Consider the following 18,947-nt stretch of genomic DNA (forward strand, 5'->3'; position numbering starts at 1 on the left):
TAAAAAATAAAGGTGATAGTGCATCTCCTTGCTTTAGCCCACAGTGAATTCGAAAAGCATCTGACAGAAATTGTCCTATACGGACTCTGCTGTACGTTTCACCGAGACACATTTTAATTAATCGAACTAATTTTTTGGGAATAACAAATTCAATAAGAATATTATATAAAATTTCTCTCTTAACCGAGTCATATGCCTTTTTGAAATCTATGAAACCTATGATGTACTGTACCCTTATACTCCCATTTTTTCTCCAGTATCTATCAAATACAAAAACTCTAATCAATAGTCGATCTATTACGCCGAAAACCACACTGATGATCCCCAATAATTCAATGTTTTCTGTGACTAATATGTAAAATATATTCACTCGAAAAGAGGGGGAGTACAGAAAGAGGACACAGAGAGAGCAGATGCCGTGCGAGAAACAGTGAGGACAAGTTCCCCTACCGCTAATATTTTTTCAGAACAAACCGATTTACCAACTAACCAAAGATGCAGCCTCTAACTTGTCAAAAATAGCTAAAATTGTGTTTCCCATTCCTGTGAGTAACGCACATGTAGAACAAGTGTTTTCCTTAATGAAAAACTTGAGAGATGAAACAAATTTCAGGTGAAATCCGTGAAAAGTGAACTTATTGTTAAAATAAACTATGAGTTGTCCCGAATTCCATCAATATGCCCATGAGATGCTGCATCACACAAAAAATACGTCTGTGTTCCAGCCCCACTGATTTCTACAAAGCATCGGGTTCATAAGATAAACATTTAACTTTAATACTTTTAAAAATTTAGAATATACAATTTGTAGTTTATTCTTAATTTGTCATTATTTAATGTTTCTACTTTCTAAAACAGAGTACCACATGTTTCAATTGTCTCGACTTTTGACTTCAAGGTGGCAACTCTAGCTACAACAATGCATTAGAATATACAGTTATCAAATGATTTTTATGTAAAAAGTATGGAAGCCCAAAAGTATCTGTGGCTGCAAACTAAAATCACGTGTTTACCAATATGCATAACTCTCACAGTAGCCAATGAATCAAAAGAAAATTATCCCTTCTTTGGTGTAGCTTTTCTGGAGAAATACCATTTCAACTTCTAACATGCAACATTACTGGGAAAAATCGCAATAAAGAGAACGCCAGTAGGAGAAGTTATCCCCACCCACATGAAATACGTATTCTACACGACACTCACGTTGTGTCTCTGGTGAGCTAGTAGGGGAAAGTGGAAGGGGTGGTAGGCGGAGCTTCTACGTTGTTTAATGCGATTTTCCCCATTATATTAAAAAATATGGATAAACTTGAGTATCGTCCCCGATTCTCCCAGAAATACCGCCACAGCACTCTTCAGGTCATACACTGGACATGATTGTCTGGCGGTGTACCTGCACTGTCTCAACATCTAACCCTCCACTCACCACACTTGTACTTTGTGAAACTCCAGATTACATCATGATTGGAGAATACAGGACTATAGACAAAGTAAAGTGCGCTCCTGAAGAGCAACTTGTTAATATCCTAGTGGAAGGCCACAAGGCAAATGAAACAGATACAATACGCCAGAGCATTAGCAACTAACTACATTATGTACAAATTAGTTATTACTTGTTTGAACTCTTCAATATAGGTCGTGTTATTTCTAAACAGTTAGCCTCAATGATATACGTTGGGGTGTTATTTCTCAATAGTTAGCCTCAATTATATATGTTGGGGTATTTTCCGCAATTTGTTCCCTTTACAAAGATCAATTATCATATATATAATATACAAGCTATATAAACATGGGAACAATATGTGGACATCATACTCGCAACTTCCACCTTCGGCACCTTCATGAATGTTGATAATAAAATGGCGGATTACGATGGTTTATCTTTGCTACACAAGCCACCTAACGCCGCTAAAAATTAAAAATGAAATTCACGTACTTGCACTGGATAAACGTTTAGGAGTCTTCTTTTCCGATGTTTCAAACAAATATTCATCTGGATCGTGACCTTCATCGCGAAGAGCCTGAAACAAAATCGATAAAACATAAACTTACATCACATGAAGTAGCTTCAAGAGACCGACTATGTTACATTAGTTTACTTCCACTTTAAATCGTTAGGACTTACTTTTTGCAACCTTTCAATTAAAACAGCCTTCACTCCAGTCTTATCCAAATTACGTTTCTCCAATTCTGCACGTAAATCTACCACTCTAAGATCAATTATCTTACGCTTCTCACTTTCTGCGGCCATTTTCTTTATCACGCTTGCGGTCTTTCTGTGCAGAAGGAGATATTCAGAAACGGAATTTCCAACAGGATGCAGAGTTGCTTTCCTTTAGTCATCAGAAAAATCTTTCGGACGTCTTGCTTCGATGTATCGAACAATCTTTCTTGATCCGAGTGGAAAATTTGTCGTAGTTGGCAACATCCAAAAGAAAATATGAATATAAAAGATGAAATGATGTAAGGAAATAACATTGTCATATTACTTCCAGGAATATAAATAATAAATTAGTAAAAATCAATATTATGCCACAAAGGAAGTCGTAGGATGTGAATTAATGACGTCATTTAAGAAGAGATTGCCTGAGAGAATAGAAAGATTACCGAAAATGTACGTACACTCGTTGGTATACACATAAAAGATCCAGTCTGGTCACCATAGAGGTAAGGCTGTTTTCCATCCTAGAACATATATAATAATAGGTAGAAAAGCGCAAAATATGCATATTTTGTGTGTTCGTTCCATGGATGCTTATTCACTACAGAAACTCGTTAGTGATTCGATTCTTAGTCTGCATGAGAGGGCGTGGTATCTTTCACAGGCACCTTCGCACAATTTACACACGCACTCTGCACTGGGCTCATGGTAGCCTGTCGTTTTGCAGATCTTGAAATGAAAACCATGCACTGCGAAGCGTGTGATGGTGTGTCTGAGTTCGTAGTACGGTCTCTTCCACTCGTCGGACAGCATGGCCTCTGTTGTATAGAAGTCGCTCCATATTTGTGACCTCTTCGTTCGGAGTTCCTGTAGGAGATTCTCGTACTGGGCAGTGGACGGGAGCAGTAGTTGGTGTCTCAAATCTTCGATATAGAAGGGTTCCCTTGACATTTCGTAGCATAGTCGTGATGGAGCATATTTTGATATGGATAGGGCTCTTTTAATAAATGTTGCCTTCACTCGTTCTATGCGTTTTAAATTGCTCTTTGTAAGGTTCTCCCATATGATGTTCAGACCATATTGCAATATAGGGCTGATTTTGACTTTGAATAATGTCATGGCTGTCTCTAGCGATAATTTGCTTACATGCTGTACTTCATGCATTGCTTTTATAGCATGTATGGTTCTTTCATTTACATGTTGTGTATACGTATCCCCATGCGTTTGGAGGGTGATTCCTAAGTACTTGAATTGGGTTACATTTTGTAGCTCCCTGTGCTCCAGACGGAATGTATCTTCAGCTGCTATTCTTCCTCCTCGGCGGAAGATCATGGATACGGTTTTGTCTACATTGATGGCTAATTCGTTCTCTCGGGCCCATATTGATAATTGGTCTAGCGAGGACTGAAGCTTTTGCCGCGATGTGGACGCTAGGGCCATGTCGTCGGCATATATATACATGCTGACTCCATCTAGCTTGACACTGTTCACAATATCAGCTGTTGCTACATTGAATAACGTGGGGCTTAGTGGGTCGCCTTGCAACACCCCGATACTTTGCTCTATAGGTTCTGAGTATGTGACGCTGTCGTCGATTACTAAGCTGTTTTTGTGCAATATGTTGTTTACTATTCTGGTGACGTAATGACCTGTTCCAATCATCGAGCCCAGTTTCTTTATTATCATGTTTCTGTTGATGGTGTCAAACGCTTTGCTGTAATCCACGAAAACTGTATACAGCTTTCCTTTTGGATGTCGCAGTGCATCTTGTATGTCTTCTTGGAGGCATCGGACAGCTTGAATGGTCGATCTTCCTTCCCTGAATCCAAATTGTTCCTCTGGGATACTCGGGTCTATCATTTCTGCCAAGCGACCTGTTATTATTTTCGTGAAAGTTTTCAACAGCACATCTTCCAAAGCAATACCTCTGTAGGCGTCTGGGTTCTTGGGGTCTCCCTTTCCTTTATATAGCATTTTGATAATTGCTGTTCTCCACTGTGCAGGGATTTGCCCTGTGCGCAGGCATTCATTCATGAGTGCTGTCCATGCCGGCACCATGATTGGACCCGCGAGCTTCAAGTGTTCATTTGTGATGTGGTTAGGACCTGGTGCTCTATTTGGTCTGCAACAGATTGCTTATCCCCACAGTCTAACAGATACAAACAGATACAGTCACGCAACTCATACGTATAAAATATGCCAACATTTGACAGCTGGCGCGACAGTAGCCCTCTAGCGGCAGGCAAGTTAAAAGTGTGCACACGACATTATGATAACACATCAGCTATAGCATTATGGTGGTACTGTTATAGCTGTTAAATCAACTTTATATCACCGACATATACCTACACCTAACTTTACAAATCTTGAAGCTACATTCATAGAAATTCCAATAAACAACTCAAACTTGCAATTAGGAGCTATCTATTACTCTCCAAATCTGAAACTTCTAGACAATGATCTAGATTTGCTTCATGAAATGTCAAAAAACTACATTCATGATGGTGACTTCAATTGTAGAAACCCAAAATGGAACTCAAGAATTATTACTCCTAGAGGAAAACAACTTGAAGCACACGCTTCCCTACATAAATATAACATAATAGCTCCTTCACAGCCAACTCACTTTCTATACAATAATCTGCATATGCCGGATGTATTAGACATTGCCCTTGTCAATACTACTATTACACCTCTATACATTGAAACAGTTTCTGCTCTGTCTTCAAACCACGACCCAGTCATTCTAGTTCTAGATCACATTCCAGCTTCTTCTATATTAAAACATGACAAAAGAAAAACAGTCAATTGGAAATTCTTCAGGGAACTCGTAAACTCTTCCGTGCCAGGCAATATAATCATTAAATCAAGAGAGGACTTAGATAAAGCTGTACAAATCTACACCTCCACAATTGGCAGTGCTATCAAAATCGCAAAAACTGCATACAATAAGAACCCAGACACAGCTAAGAACCTAGAAATTCAAACTCTTTGCAAACAGAAACGCTTAGCTAGGAAAAAGTGGCAAAAAACTCGAAATGAAACTGACAAAAATATCTATAACAATTCAAAAAACAAATTACAAAGAAGAGCTTCTGAACTGAAAATAGATAAATTTGAAGCCGATGTCAAGGATGCTGCATCTTCAAATACTATCTGGAAAATAACAAAAAGACTTACTTCATCTACCAACATCAATAAACAGCAACCCATACATACTACAAATGGCATCAAATACAATCCACAAGATAAAGCTGAAGCAATTGCTGAATATCTAAAAAATCATTTTAGTGAACCAACTGCTGACCCGAACTACATGATCTCAAATTAAGACATGATTGACAATATTAATAGAGATTTAAAAGTTCATGATGCAAGTACTATTCCTCATACAACCCCTTCAGAAGTTAAAAAATTATTAAGACTTTAAAATCTTCAAAATCTCCTGGACCAGACAAAATTAGTAACTTAGCTCTCAAAAATCTACCAAAGAAAGCTATATGCCATATTACTAAGTTGTTCTACTCAGCATTGAAAACTCAATATTTTCCCTCATCTTGGAAACATTCACAAATCATTACAATTCCTAAACAGAACAAGAATTCTATGTATTGTCAAAATAGAAGACCAATATGTCTTTTGAATACACATGGAAAATTATTAGAACGGATCATCCTCAAACGAATGTTGCCTTATACAGACACCATTATTCCTCCTTGGCAAACAGCTTTTCAAAAAGGAAGATCAGTAACTCATAATGTAGTCTCTCTCGTAGAAGACATAACCAAAGGCTTTAACAACAAATTCTACACAGTAGCCATCTTTTTGGACGTTTCTAAGGCATTTGATAAAGTTTGGCACATTTAGTTCTGCTGTATAAACTTAATAAATTTCTGCCTCGCTCATTAACTCACCTTCTAGCTAGCTACTTAGAAAAGAGATCTTTTCAAGTCCTCATAGATGGCCAACTGTCTTCCACTTATATAGCAGAAGCTGGAGTTCCACAAGGCTCTGTACTTGGTCCTATACTGTACTGTCTCTACACTTCAGACATTCCTACTACTCTCAAAACTAAAACACTTCTGTATGCTGATGACACAGTTATATATAGTGTTAAATTCAGTCCTCAATATGCTGTTTCTGCAGTTCAAAACAATGTACTTCTATTAGAAGAATGGCGTATTTCTTTAAATCCTGAAAAATGTCAGTCAATAATTTTCTCCAAGTGTTTAAAAAGATCTCGTGACAAAATAAAAATATGCAATCAAGAAATTCAATACAGTGACCATGTAAAATATCTTGGTATTACTCTTGATAACAAGTTGTTATGGCACAAGCACATAAAATCTGTAACAACTAAGAGCTCTCTTAGAATATCTCATCTTTACCCCCTGTTCAAATCTCCTGTTCTCAGTCTAAGAAGAAAAGTTATGCTCTACAAAATGCTGATTTTACCAATCCTAACTTACGTTGCCCCAGCTTGGTGTTATATTCCAAAAACAGTCTTTCAACCTCTTCAAATTGTTCAAAATAAAGTGCTCCGAATAATACAAAATTCAGACTGGTACACAGCAAATGCACAAATACACTTTGATTTGGACATGACATTTCTGAAAGACTCATTACGTGAACAAGTTAAGAAGTTTTATAACAGTGCAAATTCAAGTGAAAATCCATTCATCAAGCATCTTGGTCAATACAATGCAAATTTCTACAAGAAACACAGAACACCAAAATCCTTTTTAAGTGAATAACATACACTTTTCCACAACCTCTGACTTCCTTAAACCTACACTAATGTCTCTATGTCCAGTTGTTTTGACAGCTGGACATGAACAATATTTGTGCATCATTATTTGAATTTACACTAAAATACGAAAAGGCAGAAAACATATTTGTTTGGAACTTTATCAATAAATTGCTGAATGTGAAAAAAAACACATGAGAAAACGGGTTTTGCGTAATTTATTTTATATTTTTATGCTATACAGTAAGTGTATATGTTCTTATTAATTTTACTTTAGAATCCTAGAAGAATTTCACACGCAGTTAATCTACAAGTTTCAGAAGCTGGGAATAAACGCAATTCTTTCTGCTCCTTACAACTGAATCATGGCCCTGATCACGTATCATGGTTTGAAATAATATAATTGTTTGTACGTGGACGGTTAATTAAATTCATTCCTAAATATATTTATGAACCATTGGAACTCTATATTTCCTGTGAGAAGAGTCCAAATTGTAGGGCATATCTCGTAGGCTACATCGCGTGGTGAACTCCTCTCCCTATTTCCTGAGAAATTAACTATTTTCCATAACGCAAATTTGGGTAAACTCGGCCGCTGAGGTAAACTTAAAAATAAAAAAGGGGAAGATTTAAACCTTAATTTGGCAGACATTGATTTATGAAGTTCATTATTTTTTCATTTTTTTATTATTATTTTGAGTCGCTAATAGTGCTGATATTATGGTTTCAATGTTTATGGAAAGTTTACCGCATTTTACATTAGGCCTACATTTCCAGTTTTCACGCATAAGCTTAATTTTAACTTACCCTACCTATATAATACGTAATTTACATGCACTTACTGTTATTATGACGTAGGTGAGAATGTGAGAACAAATGAATACACAATTTTGTTGAAAAAATTGTAACTTCAATTAACTCAGGCCTAATTTTATTTTCAGAGCAGAAGTGGTGTAAGTCAAAAATGGGTAATGAGGGTTAAAGTGAACATTCTGTAAAATACAGCGCAAAGTAGCAGTTAATATTGAATTTATTTAAATTATTAGTAGTCAGTAAATAGCACGAAGGATATATTAATTGCTACTTTGCGCTGTATTTTACAGAATTTTTACTTTAAACCTCATTACCTAATTTTGACTTATACCACTTCTGCTCTGAACGGCTCAAATAATCACTGGTAATGTAAAATCAACGCCAATAACAGTCATGCAAATTATTACCGAAAAGATTGCTTTTTATATTAAATTAAAAAAGGCTCTTTTATTTCTTGAGAACCTAATGCGTCTGCCACATGACTCTACACCAACACATCAGAAATTTATCGACACAGTCTGGATTTATTCAAGAAGTGAATATTTTGCAAAAGGATTATAATACGCCATGAATTCTTGAAAAATTAACACCATAATCCCTACTTGAATGCAATATAACATTCAACTATTGAAAAATATAAAGAAAAAAATACGAATACAAAAATTATGGAATTACTTGCATTAAAAACCGTAGATACATTATCCAAAATCGGAATAGTTACACATTTACACATGATCTCTGCAAAAAAAAAAAAAATATACTGTAACAGGTATTTACTTTGTTTTTATTTAAACTCTCCTTCCTGACAAACAAATAGGTAACTGATAACTAATAAATGTTTTATAGAACACAATACGTAGGTTACCTACAACAGGTTATGACTGAGTTATGATTTTCTCTTGGTCTTTAGGGAATCTGAAAAACGATAAATTCGGAGATTTAAACTTGTTGTTACTGCAATTTTCGTCATTGCACACATTGCCTTTATTCCGACGCATGATTAAAACGTTATTGTAACATCTCGCATACCTCTAAAGCACGTGCTGGCTGTATCAACCCTATGACCAGTGCCTTGCCTGCCGCTTGAGCGCTAGTGTCGTGAATGTTGGCAAAAAAAAGTGTTGAAGTTGCGCGACTGTATATATTAGACTGTGTCATCCCTATGTAAAAATCGATAGCACCACAGTCTACTATATACAGCCACGAAGCTTGAGTTTTGAGGGTGCTAGAAACAATAGACTGTGACGGTACTATTTTGCATTGCCTGTACTGAGGCGATATTAGCGATCCTAGTGGTGAGCAACTATCTAATGTTTGCATATTTACTACTTATTGACTTTCGCGACTGTATATACTGTGATAGCACTTTCAAGATAACAACCGCTAGTATCGCCAGCCGTCCGCCGTAAACGAACACGAGATGGCAGTACAGTCGCTAATGCAATTCAAATGCGAGAAATGACGTGACTCCTTATGTAACAACTAGATGGCAGCATAGTAAACCTGACAAAAGTTGTTACCGTCAAAGCCTATAAGGCCGAACAATCTGGGTATATATGATCTAGGCTTCCATGTGCATACTTTCGATGTATGTGCCGGCCTGGATGGCTCAAGCGGTAAGGGCACAGTATGTTTCTATCGCTTGGTCCGAAAGGTTGTGGGTGGGAGTCTCGCCTTGAACATGGGTCCAAGAAAGTTTAAGAAAGCGAAAAACAGAAAGAGAAACGGAAAGGGGGGAAAATTAAAAAAAAGTATGTTTCCTTCTTGAACAGCAATTATACTGATATAGTAAGTATGAACCATAAACTTACTAAATATCCATACTACCAGAGACACCTACAGTTATCTACAGGTTATAACTACTCTAGAGCAAGAATATCCAGGCTATTAGTTTGTTGCCCGGCCACCAGTAGCGCTAAACGTTTCAATTTAATTTTCTGATTGGATACTGGTGGGGAAAACCATACAACCATAGTCTAGTACATACAGTCACGAAGTTCTCAATACGTAGGGAATATGCATCAAATGACAGTTGAATTTTAGTTGCTAGCCATTAGGATCGCTACTATCGCATCATCACCGACAATGGGAAATAGTACCGGCACAGTCTATTGTTCTAGTACTCTCAGTTGCTAACTGCTTGGAACGCTGTATCGCGAGAAATTAAAAGACTCACCTCTAGCTTCGTGACTGTATGATATTAGGCTGTGATACAGTCGGCCTCGGTAGCATAGTCGGTATAGCGCTGGCCTTCTGTGCTCTACGTTGCGGGTTCGATCCCGGCCCAGGTCGATGGCATTTAAGTGTGTTTAAATGCGTCAGGCTCATGTCAGTATATTTCCTGGGATGTAAAAGAACTTCTGCGGGACAAAATTCCGGCACACTGGCGACGCTGATATAAACTCTGCAGTTGCGAGCGTCGTTAAATAAACCATAATTAAACTGTGATACAACAACAAAAAAATAGCCATCGTATTTGCTTTGTTTCTGAGATGAGAAATTGATGACGATGTTATGAGTCGTTTGTGTGTTAATTCTATTTAATTAAGAAAGTAATTGAAATTTTCATCGGAAAAACTAATTTTTCACCCTAGATCATATATATATAATCTAGGGTTTCACTTATACTTATTCTGTTAAAATCATTACTTATTATTAGGGAACGGAATTTGGAGTAGTAAAAGCTAGTATTGGCATCTACACAGTCATTTGTTTACAACCCTTTATACCAAGTCCTCCCCTCCATGACATACTCGCAGATCTCTGCACGTCAACAACAGGTGAACGGGACAGTTGTCGCATAAGAACTTCAACATGCAGGTTTGCAGTTCAGAGTAGTGAAGTGCATGTACAATGCCGAAAGTGAAGCCAACTAACAATACAAAATTGAAAGACTATATTTGTAAAAGCTAAGATCGATTATCAAAATTCAGGAAACAATTCCCTAAATTATCGCTTCCCCCATGTCCATTTCTTAAGAGATGGGGGTCATGGTTAGAAGCTTGCAATAATTATTATTACGCACATCACCTCCAATCTGTGAAGAAAGTGGTCCAGTCTTTCGACTGCGATTCAAATATGTCAGGAACTGCTAAATGATAGAATAATCAAAAAAGAATCATGGATATTAAGTCAATTTTTTTTATATTTACCGGATGCCATTATTCGATTAGTACAGTCAGGAGTAGAACTAGTTAAGCAAATAAATATTATGAGTACTATTGTAAATAAACTGAGTGCAGTAGAAGGTGAAGTAGGAAAACGTGTTGGTGAAAAAATGAACAGAGTTTTGATTAAAAATGATAGTACAGTATTCTCAGTCGGATTTCAGATGCACTAACAAACACGTGTTCCAATGACGTCATTCAACATGCGAATTTAATTGACGTATTTTGTTTCAAGTACTCTCCAATTGTCTCTGCAGATGTAGAGCGGAGTTTTTCCGTGTTAAAAAATTTCCTTCCTTGCAAAAGAGCAAAGTTGTGTTTAGAAAATTTGAAAATGATATTTACAATTTACTATAACAAGGCACAGCAGGAATAATTGTTTCATCACCAAAACATAGCATTAATTGAAAATGCCATTTCGTTTGACTCTACATTTTGTTCAACATTTAATGATACTCTATTAGGCTATGTTGTAAATATTGTAGTATTATATATACATATATATATATATTTTTTAAAATACTGTAGTGTACGTTGTGTACATATTATCATATTTCACGTTATTGTAAATAAAGGTTTTAATTTAGCACGCTCCTGACAGAAAAACACACATATTCAGAGTCGAGTTCCATACAGAAGACAACTGTCAGCCACCAATATTTCCCCTGACACGCGAGGACGCAGAGATTGATATTTAATTATGTATATTTGTAATGTTGTTTATTGGTATTTTGTGCGTTGCCAAGAAAAACACATGTAGTTCAAAGTGAAATACAGATTATGTATGTAGGCCACTATATGTCATTAAACTATTCCATATGTTTATTCTGAAATACGTTTACAGCACGTTGCGTGTAAGTTTGTATGAAGTGAACTGTACTCGTCCATGCTCTGTGACGCAGCTCGCTTGACAGTCACTGATCTACGAATATCTATACTACGTTTCACCATTCTTTATAATACTCCAAATCCCTTTCCCTACTTATTATATTAACTAAATAATATGAACACAGAAATAATAATATTCATCTTTAAAAAAACTTGACAATAAATGCAGTTATGCAAAAGGGAATCAATCCACAAAATCGTGATTTTTAGAGAATGTACCAGGAAGCTGGGGAAGGATCATTATACACTATAAAAAATGACACAACCCATCTCCTAATACAGCTGTAGAAAAAAACTGCTCTAAATTTTTGGTAAATTAATTATGAAACAAAAGGAAAACTACATAAAAATCTAAGTTCCTGCCTTCTGTGAGTTGGATCCCTTTTGCATAACTATTCCCAGTTTGATGAACAAAACAACCAATTTCACGATCAAATATTCAAATGTGCATTTAATGCCTACCCACTTCACTTGCGTGATTCAAATGTTAAGTTTCACACCCAGGCCACCAGGAGCGCGTCAATTTTCTGCTTCCCTGTCGTAACAAGCGTCGTGCACTTCTATTTTTTTTCTGCGCGGTTTCCAAGTTTTTGTGCACTATAGGGTAGATCCAAGAGGCTTTCCTCTTACTCTCCGTATATGATCCATGCATCTTAATGTTGTCTATCATCTAATATTATACTCTTCTGCCGAAAACGTTCCTTCTGTTCACCATTCCTTCCAGTGCATCTTTCAGTAGGCAGTTTCTTCTTAGCAAGTGGTCTAGCCAATTTCTTTTCCTCTTCCTGATCGGTTTCAGCATTATTCTTGCTCCACTCACTCTTTACAACATCGCTTCATTTCTGTTCATTTCACACGCTTCTTGTCGCTTCTCTTCACGTCGTCGTAATGTCCATGTTTCTGCCCAATACAGTGCTACACTGCACTTCACTAGTCTCTTCCTAAGTTCTTTTTCCAAAGGTCCACAGATGCTCTTTTTCTATTAAAAGCTTCCTTTATCATTTGCCATTACATACTCAAGTGTTCTGCCCATGGACAGGCTTTTCACTGTAAACCCAGCTTTCTCCAATATTTCCTATTTTCTGCCTTCCTCTTAGTCTCCGCATATGATCCAATAATAATAATAATAATAATAATAATAATAATAATAATAATAATAATAATAATAATAATAATAATAATGATGATGATGATAATAATAACAATGTAACAATAATAATAATAATTTTTACTTGGCTATTTAATGACGATGTATCAACTAGGCCTATTAAGTTATTTAGAGTCGATAGGAGTGGTGATAACGAAATGGCATTTGGCGAGATGAGGCCGAGGATTCGCCATAGATTACCTGACATTCACCTTACGGTTGGGTAAAACTCGGAAAAAATCCAGGTAATCAGGTGAAGCAGGGATCGAACCCGCGCCCAAGCGTAACTCCAGTTCGGCAAGGAAGCTTGTTAGCAGACTGAGCTACCCCGGTGGCCATTAACAACAAAAACAATAATAATAATAATAATAATAATAATAATAATAATAATAATAATAATAATAATAATGATAATAATTTTATTTATTTATTTATTTATTTAGAATATTGACGTGCAAAAACAACAGCACAAGGCCAATTACAGTTTAGCACGATACAAAACAGAACAAAACAACAAATGATGATGAGAATGAATGATAGAAAATGGCAATGAGATTAAATACAAACAATATAATAGTCTACATCAATCATTGATCAAATAATAATTATAAAATTATAAATTAGTAAAATGAGATAATTGAAATAATGGAATAGTCTACATTAATCAACTGACCAAATGCAAGAAATAAAATGGACAAATAATATTAATAATAACAATAACAATAATAATGATAATCTTAATGATAACGATAACGACGCGGTAACGGTACCGGTGATAGTAATAATAATAATAATAATAATAATAATAATAATAATAATAATAATAGTAATAATAATAATACAGTTCATCCCTTGGTCACGCAGTATGTCCAGTCGACCAAGTCAACGAACATTACTTCTGGATGAATAATAAATTATTGAGTCAGCAGGAAAGGGAAGTATCGATATAAAACCCATCACTATACCACAGTCTAATCTTGTGTGCAGACCATTTGGATTTTCAGAAATTCGAACCCGGGCATCATGGGAGGAAAGACGATGCTGTCGTTGCTCATATAATGGTGCATCTATATTTCACTTTTGTCCGATTGAATTCCCTTCTTACTTCATGAATATTTCATGAAAACGTAGTGTTTGTGTTTAAACTGTTTCTCGGAATTCGAAATATCTAATACTAATATTTGCTTTCCTGCCAGACGTCAATGCCCAGTAAAACCTTTAGCCGATCACTGCTTCTAAAATGCTTATTCACAGGTCTGAATAAAAATGTAATTGTATTTTAATGACACTAAATCGGGGCTGAAGAAAGGGTGATGCAAAAGAGAAGTGGGCCTACATGTGGTTACGGCGTGAGCATTTAAGATTCTTTAAGTTCATATTTGTCAGTACGTAATTTGAAAAAGCAAACTTATCAGCATTCGTAGGCCTAAACAGTTAGAGAAACTCCTCGCAACTGCAAATTCTTTGACTGTAACATCATCGTCGTAAACAGTCACATTTCTTCATTAGAGAAACGACAGCAAGAAAACTCATGTTCAATGTTCAATCATCTCATATGTTTACTAACAAGTACAACAACCATCTCACGTCCATAGCATCTTCAGCAATGGTTCACAATTTTACTATACAATGATGCTTGTGAACTCATCATTACTTATTGACATTTAATTGTTTTTAACTTATGATATTAACATATCTCTCAAGATTTTACTTGCGACCGCAACATTATGATCAAGTCATAAACCACTATCGATTAATTGTTATACAACGAACCGTCACAGCAACACGAGATCGACCACAACAAAATGCAAATTTAAAACATTATGGTTTAACAGATTATCATGACATCAATTTAGTTTATACAAACATCCATATTATACGCTCAAAACCTTCGTCGCCAATCCTAAGTCCTTCTTTATTTACACCATTTTTCCATAATAGTCAAATAGGATCCCATAAACCTTTCTCCCCTTGATTTCAACACATTGAAGATGCTTTTAAATTATATATGTAATATTTTCTGTGTCATACCATGTTAAAATATGAACATTTAATTTAAGAGGCTTATCTTTTAACAAGTACAGGGACATCATTTTATTTTTACTTCAATTTTTATTGTACCTGAGTTTTTGAATGTACTTCACTCCCACCCCCTCTACTAGTAAACTTAAAATCGTTCTCCACACAGAGCCAAGGCCGCGTATGCAATACTGAGTGAGTACAGTACGTTCCAGAAATATGTTCACGTTTTCCAGTGACGAAAGAGCTTTCGATATTGAATCATATTTTCGTACAGGTACTGTCGTCCGTTTGTCTATGTCGCATCCTGGTTTCCCCCACCTGCTTCTGTTCGCCCCTCTGTAAATTCTAGTAGCTGGGCTGTTTTAGTTCTTTTCTGAAACAAATAATTTCTGTTAGGAATTGGACGTCTACGTAATATTATACAACTGTTTAAAATAACTTAAGTAAAAGGGTCTCGTTAAGTAATTAACTGCCACGTGATCCCCCCCCCCCTTTCTACGACCCTGCGACAAAACCACTTGAACGGAAAATAGATAGCATTTCAGAGTAATTTTATCTTTTCGGATCGGGCAGAAGTGAAGATTGAATTTACAGTACGTAAGGTACTCTTTCATAGAGTAGGTACAGAATTATTTCAACATGAGTTACTAGTACGAAGGACGAAACTGGTAATTGGAATTAGGTACAATAGTCTATAGTGCGATAATATGCACAACAGAACTGAAGCCTGTATCGAAATGAACGGCCACTATTTTTAAAAATGTGTTTAAATATCCATATTATGATTATTTTTTCAATTTAACTTCTTTCTCTATATTGTACGCTAATGTGCTATAACAGTACAATATACACTGCATAATTAATACGTCCGAATGGATAGCTCAATTCGTCAGTAAAAACACTAAGTGTTAATACGGTACTCTATTTTGGTTAAACAAAAACCTAATGAAAATTATCAAACTCAGAATTGGGATATTTCATAGTTTACATAAATGGATGAACTACTTTTCTTCCCTCCTATACCTAATAAAGTGATTTGTATTTCACGCCAGTATCATCGAACTCCAGCCTTGAAGGGGGAGCAAGCGGTGTTTCCGGTTCTAGATTTTTAATCCAAAGATATAGCCAGGTTAATATTAAAAATGTTAGTAAAAATAAAATGATGTCCCTGTATTTATTTGAGTCATTACATATTTTAATCTAATACAATAACTTGTTCACGATCTCCAGCTAACATGAAGAATATGACATTAAATATGCATATTTATTACATAATTTGTTGCTGTGTTTTAGTATACTTTTTAGAAAATATTTTAAAATGTATTTATGTATTCTAACTAATTAATTTGTGTACTTTAACATATATTATACACTTTAGGTACAAATATCTTTGTATGAAGATGCCCACAATAGGGCGAAAACGTTCATAAGAAAAATAAATGTGTTAACAAAATATTTTTAAGTTAACATCGTAATAAGTCAAGACGGAAAATAAACAAAAAAACTATATTATCTCTTTACTAACAAGGTTTGTATGGAAATAAAAAAGTCTCGCCAATGTCATAAGTGGAACTGTGAAATCAAAATATGTGGCATGTGCTTATAGAAATTCTACTTCAGATCGGGCATAGCCCTCTTGACGGTACGTTCGTAACGAACTATTCATACTGCATTTCCGTTTTATTTCACAAAATTCTGTCAAGCCAGCGGCGTGTCTCAGTCGGTTAAGGCGCTTGCCTGCCGGTCTGAAGTTGCGCTGGGTGCGGGTTCGATCCCCGCCTGGGCTGATTACCTCGTTGGGTTTTTTTCCCAGGTTTTCTCCAACCGTAAGGTGAATGCCAGGTAATCTATGGCGAATGGCGAATCCTCGGCATCATCTCGCTATCACCAAATCTCATCGACGCTAAAGAACCTAAAGTCTGTGTGATGCATCTTGTCTCACTGTGAAAAGAGAGAGAAAGGTAGTGGCGTATACTGGTTAAAGGGTTTGGGCTACCGCTGACCCTATTATTACACAAAATATATCTAACAATTACTTTAATTTTAATTACTATGGTAAAACTAATAATACAAAATTATTACATTATGTTTTTTCTTTTGTAATTTCCTTGGGCTACCGCCGGTAGCCCCGGTAGCCCGCAAAGCCAGACAGGAGATATGTCTTACTTCGTCTGTATTGTTATGGCGATGGGGGAGTGGAGCGGTGCCGTCCATCCATCCAGTGGCGGAAGGGACTAGTTGATACATTCTGTAGCGCAAAATAAAATATCTCTCTTCGCACTGTGTAGTTCCGTCACTGAGCTTGTCTTTCAACAAACTGAGTTCCGGCAGCCTGTACAATATCAAGATTTTGAAAGGAATCCTGAAAATTTACAGCCCTACTATAATCTCCACCCTCATTTGAAGGGATGGTTTTATTGCTACTGAGACAAGATAAACCTTACCAGGTATAGTAGTTGATACAGTGTCGTTAAATAACAAACTAAAAAAAACTTCTGTAATGGTTAGATGTACTTTATTTACTTACCAGGATTTTCAACCTTTTCGTCGAAGAAGAGAACAGGACAATTAATGTACACGAAATAGAAAAAGGAGCATCTTCTGCGGACCTCTGGAAAAAGAACTAAGGAAGAGACTAGTGAAATGCTTTGTATGGAGTGTGGCATTGTATGGGGCAGAAACATGGACATTACGACGAAGTGAAGAGAAGCGAATAGAACCATTTGAAATGTCGATATGGAGATAAATGGAACGTGTGAAGTGGACAGACAGAATAAGAAATGAAGTTATGTTGGAAAGAGCGAGTGAAGAAAGAATGATGCTATTTGGATTGAATCCTTAAGAATATTCAACAAAAGTTTTTGAATTTCAAGAAATCGGGGTCCGAGTGCTTTTAAAATATCACACGTGAATTTAGGGAGTGTGCCACGTGCACCAAATAAAAGACCAGCAACACTCCACTGACTAGTGGGAATGTTATATTTCACAATTAGATAAGGGATGCAGGACTCATAAATGGATTTCTTCTCCTCATCAACGTGTTTTGCCTGCAGGACATCCCTCTCAAACCGGATTGTAGGATCAAGAACTATGTATTCCCTTAGATTGAGTCCTGTGGATGGCTACAATATCTGCTCTTCTGTTCGAATCTAAGGATGAAACGCAGTGGATCTCCTCGTATACTTCCCATCCACGACGCTTGAGGACATCAGCAATACCGGTCCTGGCCTTATGGTGTCGATTGTTGCGCAGCAGCTCCGTTTTTCGACAGAACCCCAACACGTGACCAAGAGTTTCCGTCTCGTTGCAGTCGGGATGGCGACAACGGTATATTATATTATATTATATTATATTATATTATATTATATTATATTATATTATATTTTATGCTCGACCATGCCGAAATGTAGTAATTATACACCTGATAGCAGACCTTTAATGATTGTCATTAAAGTACACCTACTCATTAAAGGTCAGGTCTTTCAGCCAATGACGTTTCAGGTTACAACTTTTCAGCCAATGACAGGTCAGCTTTCTACCGTTATAAAACCGCAAGTATCGATTATTCTCGGATATGCAATCGAAAGAGAATTAGCGAAAAGTCACGGAGGCTGGAAATCCAATACTGTCGCAGAAGGTTATGTTCTGTTACTATAATAATTAGCGTTAATTGTAAACAATATTCAAATAAATTCAATTTGTCATCTCGTTTTTCAATGTCTAATTTAATTTCAATGTTATCTCTGTAGGTTCTTATGGCCTAGCAAGGTAAATGTGGACATCTGTTCCTCGGAAAAAATCAATACTTTCGCGTCTGCGCACATCTCACAACATACGGGATATTGGTCAAGGTCAGATATAAAGAAAATTAATAGTATCAAGTTAGAAATATGGTCGAGCATAAAAAGTCGTATGAAACTCGCCTATAATGATAATTAAGAAGTTCGTATGAAAATTATGAAACTCGCTTGCGTCGTTTCATAAATATCCATACTCGCTTCT

General features: G+C 36.2%; 1 protein-coding gene across 6 annotated transcripts in view; it reads right to left on the reverse strand.

Annotated features, from left to right (window-relative positions):
- The window catches only part of LOC138703729 (scaffold attachment factor B2-like), a 90,518-nt gene extending 88,029 nt beyond the window's left edge, over positions 1-2,489 (reverse strand). For all 6 annotated transcript variants that reach the window (XM_069831854.1, XM_069831850.1, XM_069831851.1 and 3 more), the window contains exons 1-2: positions 2,126-2,489; positions 1,937-2,021 (exon numbers count right to left, since the gene is read on the reverse strand). In XM_069831854.1, the coding sequence (XP_069687955.1) occupies positions 1,937-2,021; positions 2,126-2,251 (211 nt within the window). In that variant the 5' untranslated portion in view covers positions 2,252-2,489. The remainder of the gene's footprint in view (positions 1-1,936; positions 2,022-2,125) is intronic.
- Between the last annotated feature and the right edge of the window lie 16,458 nt (positions 2,490-18,947).

Source organism: Periplaneta americana, chromosome 7 (genome assembly GCF_040183065.1).
Source record: "Periplaneta americana isolate PAMFEO1 chromosome 7, P.americana_PAMFEO1_priV1, whole genome shotgun sequence".
NCBI classification, from domain to species: Eukaryota; Metazoa; Arthropoda; class Insecta; order Blattodea; family Blattidae; genus Periplaneta; species Periplaneta americana.